General features: G+C 45.2%; 1 protein-coding gene across 1 annotated transcript in view; it reads left to right on the top strand.

The window, feature by feature from the left end:
- GRM4 (glutamate metabotropic receptor 4) overlaps window positions 1–12,218 on the top strand; it is a 241,850-nt gene that overhangs the window by 193,685 nt on the left and 35,947 nt on the right. The window contains exons 7-8 of the mRNA XM_035122273.2: window positions 9,383–9,519; window positions 10,841–11,776. Coding sequence (XP_034978164.2) covers window positions 9,383–9,519; window positions 10,841–11,776 — 1,073 coding nt within the window. The remainder of the gene's footprint in view (window positions 1–9,382; window positions 9,520–10,840; window positions 11,777–12,218) is intronic.

The raw sequence follows: 12,218 nt of genomic DNA, 5'->3' as shown, positions 1-12,218 counted from the left end.
CATTTCTGAGGGAAATGTGGAATAGGTAGGTTCATGTTAAAATGCAAAGCAAACTGATTTCCCCCTCCCCCTCCCTAACTTTAAGTGAGTTCATTCATCATGCACCATAGGAAAGATCAGCTTCTCTTTGTCCATTGAACATATTTTAGAAGTGACTACCATATGTGGAGGGAAAGTGTGTCCATGAGAGTTCATGACAAATGCATACAAATCTAGGGACCATGACTGGCCAAACCTCCCAGGGTCATTTTTACTCATCATTTTCATCAAGTTGCCTCTCTTCACACATACAGTGTTGGTTGCAACTAGAGATGTGAAAAAAGGGGAAAGGCAGAAAAATGGGAAGCCTCCCACCTCAGCTTTTTCTCCAGTTTTTCAGATTTTTCTGGGCTTTCACATCTCTAGTTGCAAACACACATGGTGGGAAAACTCAGCTGTGCCACAAAGTGGCTCAAGTGACTGAAAGAAACAGTCTGTATTGGGGTAGGAGCTTCTGATAAGGAACTCCATGTGCAGAAGTGAAACTGGAATCTGCATGTATCTGCATCTTGATAGCTGGGCTAATTTTTTTGGCCCTCCCTATATGAATTGACCAGGGAGCATGTGACAAAAACAGACTAAAGCTGGCATCTCCTAAAGTCCCATCATAATTCTATGCACATGAACAATCCCCAGTTGTTCCGTTTCCTTATTTTTGTTCCGCATTTTTGTTCCTTTCTTGTTAAACAATCTTCCCTTGCCCCTGATTAGTAATTCCTTTACATATTCTAGAAACTCATCACATCCTCACATTATATCTCTTTAATATACATGTTTCTGCTTCTGCCTCCTTATTACATCTATTTATCTCTCCTCTGCAATCTCCTCACAATCTGTCTCCTTTATTTATTCTTTCCCTATCTTCTTGTTTGATTTTCCTGCTTTTTAATGTTATTGGGATTTATTTGTGCAATTCATTTGATTTCGTTTCAAGATAAACTTTTGAGGGAGGCGGGGGCACAGCAAAGAGCCTTGCTTTGAGGCAACTTGCTAAATCACTGTAATTAAACATTTTATAGTATTTCTCATCTGGTCACATCCTTCTCTAGATAAATACAATCTGACTACATAAACCTCACTTGCATTTTGGATTATCCATTTACAGCCAGTCAACTGGGTGTCTCCTTTTAATTGGGCTTATCTTTGAAATTTAGCATGTTTTAAGAACTGTCTAAGAGGAAGAAGCGATCTCATTTTTTTCACTGCATGATCTCATTAGTGGTTGAGTCCCCACTCCACACTTTTGACATGGTGAAGAAAGGTCTCCTGGATGCTTTGTAACTTACCAGTCTTTGGCACATCCATGAATAGGGGATAGGGCACAGCTACAATTTAGTGGCATGTAATCTCTGTATAAGTCAAGGGACTTGGGAGATGACTTTCCCAAACAGATTGGAGAAGTCCATGGTGCTGAAAGAAGTAACCAAACTAGAACACGCCACTGGAATCAGTGTCTGCAATATGAAGATCATATAGATGCCATTCACAACTGTTAGTGAGCTCTATCATATTCTCCATCTACAGTTTTTCAGTGGTTCAGTGGTATTCCAAGCACCATGAAGGTTTGGAATGAGCTATTGCTGGGGACTTCCTCCTGCTTCTCTCTGCTCATCATCTTTTCCCTCATTTTGCGGTAAAATGGATTATTCCCCATTCCATTCTGGGAAGAAGGGCTCCAGTAGAGGAGAAGAAGACAGGTGATGAAGGAGCAATTGGGTTCTGATCCTGCTGAAGACCTACAGTGAGGGGGAAAGTATTTGATCCCCTGTTAAATTTGACCGTTTGTCCTCTGACAAAGAAATGACCAGTCCATAATCGTTATGGTAGGTTTATTGTAGCTGTGAGAGACATGATAACAACAGGAAAAAAACCCAGAAACCCAGAAGACAAAAGTCAGAGATTGACGTGCATTACAATGAGTGAAATAAGTATTTGATCCCCTATCAACCAGCCAGATGTCAGGCTCCTGGTATCTTCACTGTATGTAACGAGCTGAGATTAGAAGCACCTGCTTAGAAGTTGAAAAGCTTAGGTGTCTGCATCCTAGTTTCTTTTAGACCAGGAATGGGAAATGTGTGGTCCTCCAGATGCTGGTGAACTGCACCTTTCGTCATCTCTGACCATGCTGGTTCCCCTCTTTTAGAGCTTTCTGCCTCTGTTTTTAGAATTAAACAAGTAATCAATCTATTCAGTGCAATCATAAGACTGGAGTAGCCTCTGTTTGTATCACTCTACCACGTGTATGTGTGCGAGCACAGGGCAAAGAGATAGAAATCTTAAACAGAGCCAAAGGGGGTGAGCAAATGTACTGTCCACAGCATCTGCCCACTCATTTCCGGGCACAGAGCAGCTGGTGCGAATGCCCGATCAGGCGCTGACTTCTCTTGTGTTTAAGGGCTTCATCTCACTCCCACCCACTCTCCCTCCTAGGCTGCATCCCTCAGTGCTCCTCTGTGGCTGTCCCCTGTGCACATGAGTGGCAGGGATGTCAATGCTGATCACTCGCTGTGCACATCAAGTGTAATGAGCTGTCTGCAAAGGCACCCAGAGCAGGGCTGGGAAAGCCAGCCATCCTGCCTCTCTGCTTGCCTTTTAGCTTGCTGGGATCGGTGTGGAACTCCAGGTGTTGTTGTGGTGAGCAGGTCAGCCCAACTGAGCTTAGAGAGAGCAGCTGGCATCCCCTTCTGTTTGCTCAGGCATTTTTTCTGTGGACCATAGTTGTCAGCAGAAAGGCTTCTGCAAAATGCAACCTCTGTTCCTTGAAAGCTGCAGTAGTAGTGCAGACCAGCACTCCTCCACCTGTGACCGTGGGCCAATCTCATTGCAGGAATGGTAGTAGGGAGAATATTGAGCATAAACAGCAGTCCAACCCATAGATCAGTTTTCAAAAGTTTGATATGCACTACAGCAGTTAGTGTTATTATTCATTAGTATTATTATTACACTATCCGCATTAATGGCCTTTTATAAAATATAAAAGCATGCACTTCTATACAAAGCAACTTTCAGTCTAAAATGTGACACTGTGGAGATGATGGAGGAAGGTGAGGGGGAAATAGGCAGGCTAAAGTGGTTCTCTCCATGGTGTGAAAAGCTCCACTTTCTAATCCTTTGCAGATCAAACCTCTATTTAAAGGATAGCTTCAGGGGTCAGTTTAAAGGCTGGCAGCCAGGACCACACAATGTTTGCCCTCCAGACTGAATTCATGCCCCCACACCATAATAATAATGCCTACTAGATGCTTGAGAAACCCCCCCCCCCATTTAGAGGCATGCAGCAACAACACTAGAAGATCTAACAACAAAGAATTTTGTGGCACCTTGAAGACTAATCTGTTTATAAATGGTTTATTCTACAATGGTCTAGCCCTGTTGAAACAGGGCATGTAGTTAGTGCACTACTGATGTGCTGCCATACATGGTTAGTGCAATGTTTTCAGTTCAATGGGTTGCACACACCACATACAGTATACAAAGGCAGTTGCATAGTAATTACAAAAGGACCTAACCTGGTCTGATCTACACATCCACCCAGTCCACCTGGACCCTGGGAAGCAAGGGAGCAAACAGGACAGGGCTGCTAAACCATTCAATTCCTTCCCCCAGTTCCTTGCTCCAGCCACCTTTCTTCATTTCCAGCTCTCATACTGGAAGCAAGTGAGGAATGGGAAAATCTAACTATGAGGGAAGGTGGGAATCTAAGGTGTCTGGATGCGAAAGAGGGCACCTTTAGCCATTCTGCACAATCAGGAATTTCAGGAAGAGGAGCTTCATGCAAGCTGCACCTGTTGAAATGCCCTGCAACAGTGCAGAAGCCCTGCCCCCCCCCCTTTTACATTTGGACACTGGGGCTTCCATGCTTCTTTTCTTGTTAGACTCCCACCCCTCACTTCATACAGTATGTGAATGAGGTGGCTGTGTGAAAAGATGTGGTGTTGGTCTTTTATTGTTACACCTGCTGCCCTGCATTCCTGGTTTTAAAAGCAGCTCAGCAGCTCAACCTAAAGAAACAAGTGGAGCTTCGTTATCTCCATGCAAAGAAAAACAACAACACCTTTTGAACTGATCTCCATGGCTGGGTCCTTTAATGGAGGCTTGATCTTCAGGAATTAGCAAGTGAAGCTTTTCACAGCAGAGAGATAAACATTGCCACCTGCTAATTGCTGCAGATCAAATTTCTGGTAAAAGCACACAATCCCTGGTTCGAAAGCCGGCCGCCCACCCTGCTTTATATAGAGCTGGGATGAAAAGTTCACCCATGCAATTTTTGCTAAAGCCATCTAATAAAACAGAACAACTTCCTCCAAGATTGGATTATTTGGGAGGGAAGGGGGTCAAGCTAAAGAGTGTTCATGTTGCTTTAAATACCAGGTGATTGAGTGCCCCCCCCCCCGCTTTTATAAAAAAGCAGCAACAAAATCCTTGCTGCCATTGTGGAGAGAGGCTTGGCTGATCTGTCTGCGTTCCTGGGACTGAATGCCTCTGGGAACAATGTGGTGGAGCAGCCAAGCCATCATGTGAAATGACAACAAGGCTTTTGTTGTCATTTTTCTTTTTAAGAAAGATGAAAGCTTTGGCCATTTCGTATTTCAGGTGAGATGAAATTAAACTGGCCCCTGAAAGTCACACAACATTTCCCCTCTTTCGCTGGGGATATACAGTCCTGTGAAAGTGGAGGGGGTTATGGATCCCAGCACGTGTATACATTCAATATTCTCCCTGCTACCACTCCTGAAGTGAGGTTGGGAAGCTTCACTTAACTTCATTGTGTCAGGGCATTGGAGCAGGACCAGAAAAAGGCTCGCTGATATTGAATACCAGCAGGGGTGGCTGGTAGAAAGGAGGGCAAAATGCAGGGAGCCTAGGGCTTGCCAATCAGAAGGTCGGAGGTTCGAATCCCTACGACGGGGTGAGCTCCCGTTGCTCGGTCCCAGCTCCTGCCAACCTACCAGTTCAAAAGCACATCAAAGTGCAAGTAGATAAATAGGTACCGCTCCAGTGGGAAGGTAAACGGCGTTTCCGTGCGCTGCTCTGGTTCACCAGAAGCAGCTTAGTCATGCTGGCCACATGACCCGGAAGCTGTACGCCGGCTCCCTCGGCCAGTAAAACGAGATGAGCGCCGCAACCCCAGAGTCGTCCGTGACTGGATCTAATGGTCAGGGGTCACCTTTACCTTTAACAGTAAGGGGCGCTAGAGTCAAAGGCCAACAAATCCTAGCTTTGTCCCCATCCTTCGCTCTGCTGATCTTTACAAGGGACAACGAAGAGACAAAGGAGGAAGGAGCTGGTGGGCAGAGCCTGTTAGGATTTTTATATATCCTCTGCTGCACAAGCAAGCAGCACATGTGTGACTATTGCTTTTCACACACTGAGTCTGAGATACTTCGTAAGACAGGAAGTTTATATTATGGTTTCCCTCTAGTCATGTGATGTTTTTCCACTGTTCTGTTCCTTTCACTTCTGTCTCCTGACTGGAAGCAACATGTCTGAGCTCTGGATTTTACTTTGTACATAGCCCTAAATAAAGTAGTTTTAAATTCTACTTTATGGCTCTTTATCTGTGTGTGCTCTACTCAAGCCAAGCAGGGTCGCATATCACCGTATCAGCGTGGCTGGGGGCAGACTCACCGCTTGCCCCAGCCTGAAATATGCTGACAGAGCCAACCCTGGACTGGTTGAAAGTAACCAGTGGCAGGTTACTATGGCGGGTGAGGGCTGACTAAGGACACACTGAGAATGGGGTGGCACTGCCCCATTTGCCCAAATAGATCAGCCTCCACTGAATACCAGGTGAGGAGGATGCTGTTGGACTCAGATTCTGCTTGTGGGCTTCCCATGAGCATCTAGTCGGCCACTTTGAGGATGCTGGACTAGATAAACCTTTGGCCTGATCCAGCAAGACTCTTCTTCTGTTCTTAATTGCCTCCAGTGACTATTGAGATCTCAGCAATCTAGAGCACAGGGGGTCTAGACTGCAGAACATTTCTTTAGGTTTTGGGGGGCAGGGTCTAGTCTGCTGGGAGTGGAGGCACATTGCAAGGTGCAGGGGGAGGAAGCTCCATTAGGTACGTCTTGCAGAATCTCTTTCTTTCAGCACCTGCCTGCACCGAGCCTCCTTCCAGCCACGGCTTTCAGCTCTTTGATTTCATGACATGCACGTCCACCCGACTCTATATAAATGTGTTGTTATTTTCTGTCTCAAGCTCTCCGGTTGAATACTGAGAGGGGATTACCGCTCTCGGTGAATGAATGATGTAGCCTCATGATGTACTGTCACTATGTATGGATTCGTTGCTCAATGGCTTAGGGAAGAAGAATATGCCTGGACATCCAGCAGGGGTGTAACAATATGCAGGAAGATCCAGAGAGGGAGGGAGGCCTGCGTGATGTCCTTTGGAGCCTGCTTTATGTACATAATGGAACTGATTGGGTGAATGACAAGCAAAAAAAATTCCTTTTCTTTGTCCCTTATGCAGTCTGATTCCTTATATAACCCACAGGAAACTTGCACCCCCGTCGCCCCCTTTTCTCCCTCCCCTCCCTCTCTCTCTGCTCTGATGCCTACAAGAAATTTGACCACATTCACACAGTTGGTGGCAAGCAATTTAATTGATAAAACACAATCGTAAATTTATGCTCTCTAGGCCTTTTCGTTTTAGATTCAAATTACAAACTTGTTTGGCAAGACACTTCCAAGTGTTTTTTCTCTGTGTGTCACCTAGCAGCATATTTGGATCTCCGTTACGATTTTTGTGCCATTCATGAACGCTGTTAATGCAGGAGGGAATTTGAGAAAGGGATCCAATGGGCTCCACATGCAGGCTTGTCGCAGAGGAGGAATCCTTTTCAAATGGAATTAAACACAGAATTTGACTTTTCCAGTCTGATTGAGCTTTGCCCGAAATTGGACCATGTATTTTGGGATTCGTTTTTAAATAAATAAATAAGCCTAATTATATGCAAAGTTAGCCAGCTTTGTCAGCCTTAATCAGCCCCACCTGCCTGTCTTCTTACTTACAATCGGTCCTTAGGAAAGATCTGCAACGTCCATTTAAAGCACCTTCAATGCACATTTAAAGCACATGATTTCCCTCAAAAAATTTATGGGAACTGCAGTTTCCTCCTCCCCCAGCTACAATTCCTAGCACCCTTAAGAAATTAAAGTTCCCAGGATCCTTTGAAAGGAAGTCATGTGCTTTAAATGGATGGAGCGGATATGCTACCCTCAGTGTTGATCTTGTAGGATTCAGCAAGGAGGGGGATGAAGCCAAAACTAAAATTAGTTGGCCCTGTCATCGTTGGCTTTGGCTTGAGCTCCTATTGGCCTTTTGGCCTTTTGTGCCATCACTCTGGACATCAGCCATGGCTCATTTATACGTTGGTTAAGTATTTCTGTACAGCTATGTGCATTGTTGTATGCATGCATCTGGTTAAGTGCCAGCTACTTTGGGAAACCTGGCATGTACCGTATATGTCTATAATATGCCCAAAATAATGCATTTAATAATTTGTATGATACTTCATATAATAAGCAAGGTTTGTTTGTATTTTTAGCAGAACTATAACTCCCCCCATCTTGCTTCCCGTTGAGCTAAAGGAGCAAAACAAAAATAGGAAACAGTTGTGTGGATAAGCCCAACATTGAGATTTTGCTATTATTATAGAAAATTCAATTCCTAATGCAGCTGTGCAGGGAGGAGCGAAACTAGGATTTATTTCACCCAGATCAAAGCCCCAGTTTGGCCCGCGCATGGAGAGAGAGAGGGGGGGGGAGGCTGGGAGCTTCAATAGTGCCATTCTGGAGGCTTAACCTGGACAAAAAAACTGACTAGCCCCACCATCCCCCCACTACGGGTCTGTGTGCAGGTTTCAGAGTGTTATTTAGAGCTGATGTTAAACAAAACTGATTTCAGCCTTATGTGTGTGTTTTTTTCCCTTTTAAATGGTCAGTTGCCTCTCAGGCTGCACTATACCTTAACTGGGTGGGAGGCCTGATCCATGAAAGGAGTTTCTTGGAGCCCTAGCTCTGTGCAAATAAATAATTGTAGGCGTTATCACTATGTGAGCAGAAAAAGCCACAAGGATTTCTCTAGGCAACACAGGAGCCGAGGAGTAAGACTAATGTTATTTTCTGCTTGCCCAAGGTAAAGAACTAGCTTTTAACTATTTCAGATAAGAGTGTGGGCTAGATTATTAATGGCAGTAGAGCCAGTCCAACTCAAAAGTTGGGAAGCCAGTTTCTGAAATTCAGTAGAGGGGAGCTGATTTTACTGATCTACAGATCTAGACCCTTGCGTTCCACAGCTGTTTGGGTACACAGCTGCTGGGAATCTGTATCCTAGATCTGTTCTCCTATATATAATAATACCGGTAATAAATAAGTTACAGAGGAATCCCAACCTCTTTGTAATCACTACTGCATCCCTGATGACCATATCAGCCAGGAAGCAAAGAACCCCCTTCTCTATTATATGCTAGCCTAAAGCCCAACAATGTCAAGTGATGGTTGTAGGACCAGCTTGAGATCCATGAACACTCAGCTGGTGGGGTTTCCACCATACTTCCATCTACCTGTGCTTCTGGTAGATGGAATGGGGAGCTTCATGCTGGAGAAGTGATGGTGGCGTCACTCCACACATGGAGGCCAGCAGAGTTGTTTTGGACTGGATGGAGGGAGACCTCTCTACCCGATCTCTAGCATGACCAATCAGAGGGTTGGAGTGCAGCCTAAGCAAGGAGATTTAGTTCACATATCCTACAGCTTTAGTTCACTTATTCCACAATGTTGCAACTTTGCATTTGCTAAAAGCCCTCAGGTCAATTGCAATACCTACAGAACTATTTTGGCCATGCAGGAGCAAAATCCAGGCAGAGTTAACTGTGTCCCCTTGATAATAGTGGCGGAGTTGAACCTGGTAAACTAAGCCCAATTGGACTTCTGATGTACTGCAGACAACCTGTGTGGTATAGTGGTTAGAGTGTTGGACTAGGACCTGTGGGATCAGGATTCAAATCCCCATCCAGCCATGAAGCTCTTTGGGTGACCTTGGACCAGTTACTCACTCTCAGCCTAACCTACCTCACAGGGTTGTTGTGATAATAAAATGGAGAGCTATGTATGTCACCTTGAGCTCTTTGGATGAAAGGTGAGATATGAATGAACAAATGAATGAATGAATGAATGTACTTTGGATGGATCACACTCAGGATTCCCATGTATATGTGTACATGTGCATTTGCTTCTAGGAGAAGAAAAGGGACAAACTTACCTTTGGTAGATCAAATATACAGCCCAAACCAGCAATGTATTTCTTTATGAGACTGAATGCTTTGTGTGTTGCAGGTATTGCTGGGACCCCCGTGACATTCAATGAGAATGGAGATGCCCCAGGCCGCTATGACATCTACCAGTACCAGATCAAGAACACTACACCTGAGTACAAAGTTATTGGGCACTGGGCTGATCATCTGAACTTAAAAGTAAGCAAGATCTTAGATTTGCCTGAACACTTAAGGGAATAAACTTTTACTCTGAAGCTCCAGTGTTTTAATTAGGAAATGGAGTTGTACTTATAGTATGCTCAAGGGCTCTAGTTTAAATGGGATTATCCTTATCCTTATACATAGGCATCATTAATATCATACACAGAGATTTCTGGAAGCATTTAGCTCTGGTTTCTCTCTGATCTCTTTCATTGCAACAGCCCAACTTATCACATGGGTAATAAAGCACAGTAGAAAACTGGATTTTTAATGGGAACACATGCTTTAAAAAGTATTGCACTTGACAAATTTATGGCTACATTAGCAACAAGACTTAAGATCTTAGGCTACAATCTCAATTGGAAAGAATTTTGCAAATCTTTAATTTAAGACTCCCGGTTCGTCAATGGGAGAAAGTGTTTATTCTTGGTTGACTGTTCAACAGAACTGAATTTCAGCAGTAAAATTTGATGGTAAACAAATCCAGAATCTGAAATATTGTGGAATTCTAAAATTGTGCAAAGTTTCATTTCAGGTCTAATGCAAAGACATTCAGAGTTCGCTGAGTATCAAGACAAAAATAAACCTATTAAGGGGAAGGGAAAACAAACTGTGCATTGTGGAATTGCAGGTCTATAGTAAATATGAGGCACTGTGAAGGAAGGAAATGAGAGATGTATTAGACCACATAGCATCCATGAACAGTTGATTTAGTTCAGTAAAGTTAGTGTCAGTGGGTTTGACTAGCAACAACACTTGCATTTCCTCTGTGACATGATATTAGGTTGGAATTGAAGAACAGGAGGGTCTAAGCTTGAATTAGTAGCATTTCATGCATGGCTGATAGAGATGAGAAACTAAATTAGGGTTGGGAATTTTTGGTTCTCCTGGTGTTGTTGGACTGCAAGTTCTACCAGCCCCAGGCAGCATAGCCAATGGTTGGGCATGATGGGAGTTGTAGTCCAAGAACATCAAGAGGACCACAGGTTCCTCACACCAGAAACTGCTACTGAATCAGAGGGAGCAATGCTAGAATAACTGGACATGGCATAGACTAGAGCAGGCACCCCCAAACTTCAGCCCTGCAGATGCTTTGGACTATGATTCCCATCATCCCTGACCACTGGTCCTGTTAGCTAGAGATCATGGGAGTTGTAGGCCAAGACATCTGGAGGGCCGCAGTTTGGGGATGCCTGGGCTAGAGTAAGTGTTTTGCAGAGTTGGTGGGGGATGCTGACCCAGCCCCTGCTGTGACCCAGCTCATGCCATGTTAGTTCCTGGTGGACTTGGTGAGATTCTTGCTTTCTCTCTGCTGCAGATGGAGCGCCTGCATTGGCCTGGGGGAGGCAACCGTGTGCCCACCTCAATCTGCAGCCAGCCATGCAGGCCGGGTGAAAGGAAGAAGCTGGTGAAGGGCATCCCATGCTGCTGGCACTGTGAGCGCTGTGATGGGTACCAGTATCAGCAGGACGAGTTCCACTGTAAGGTGTGCCGACTCAGCGAGCGCCCCAATGAAAACCACACTGGCTGCATCCCCATCCCCATCGTCAAGCTTGAGTGGAGCTCCCCTTGGGCTGTGGTGCCCGTTTTCCTTGCCATTGTGGGCATCATTGCCACCCTCTTTGTGGTGGTGACATTTGTGCGCTACAATGACACACCCATCGTCAAGGCCTCGGGGCGAGAGCTCAGCTATGTGCTCCTGACGGGGATCTTCCTCTGCTATGCCACCACTTTTCTGATGATTGCAGAGCCTGACCTGGGAATCTGCTCCCTGCGGCGTGTCTTCCTGGGTCTGGGCATGAGCATCAGCTACGCTGCCTTGCTGACCAAAACCAACCGCATCTACCGCATCTTTGAGCAGGGCAAAAAGTCGGTCAGCGCCCCGCGCTTCATCAGTCCTGCTTCTCAGCTGGTCATCACGTTCAGCCTCATCTCTCTGCAGCTGCTGGGGGTCTGCATCTGGTTCATTGTGGACCCCTCACACTCCATCATCGACTATGAGGACCAACGGACTACGGACCCCCGCTTTGCCCGGGGGGTTCTCAAGTGTGACATTTCTGACCTCTCCCTCATCTGTTTGCTTGGGTACAGCATGCTGCTCATGGTGACCTGCACTGTGTATGCTATAAAGACCCGTGGGGTTCCTGAGACCTTTAATGAAGCCAAGCCCATTGGGTTCACCATGTACACTACCTGCATCGTCTGGTTAGCTTTCATTCCTATCTTCTTTGGGACATCACAGTCGGCAGAGAAGGTAATGAAGAAAGGGAAAGGGCAGAAATGGGGTGGGGATGACTGGTAGGTCTGATTGTTTCACTCTCAGGTGCATTTGTGATGAAACATATCTGGGCTGCTGGTGCCCTAGTGAAGCAGAAATGGTACTACTCCTGTTTTCTGTTGGGATTTCCCTGCACAAATCTCTGCTGCTTTCTTTTTTCTTTACTTCTCCAATTTATCTCTCTTCTAGACCCATTTCTCCTTATTTCCCCCTCCCGCATTATCTTCTCCCACTTTCTTTCCAACGCAGTACTAATGTGATTTCATCACTCTTTCCCACTCTCTTTCCTTTGCCTCCTTGATATTTGCTTCATGTGGAAGACAGGCATTGTACACTATTGAATCCTAAGCCAAGGAGTCTTGAACTGTGGTCCACAGGTAAAGGTAAAGGTAAAGGGACCCCTGACCATTAGGTCCAG

Source organism: Zootoca vivipara, chromosome 7 (assembly GCF_963506605.1).
Source record: "Zootoca vivipara chromosome 7, rZooViv1.1, whole genome shotgun sequence".
NCBI lineage: Eukaryota > Metazoa > Chordata > Lepidosauria > Squamata > Lacertidae > Zootoca > Zootoca vivipara.
This window is presented reverse-complemented; position numbering and strand designations above follow the sequence as displayed.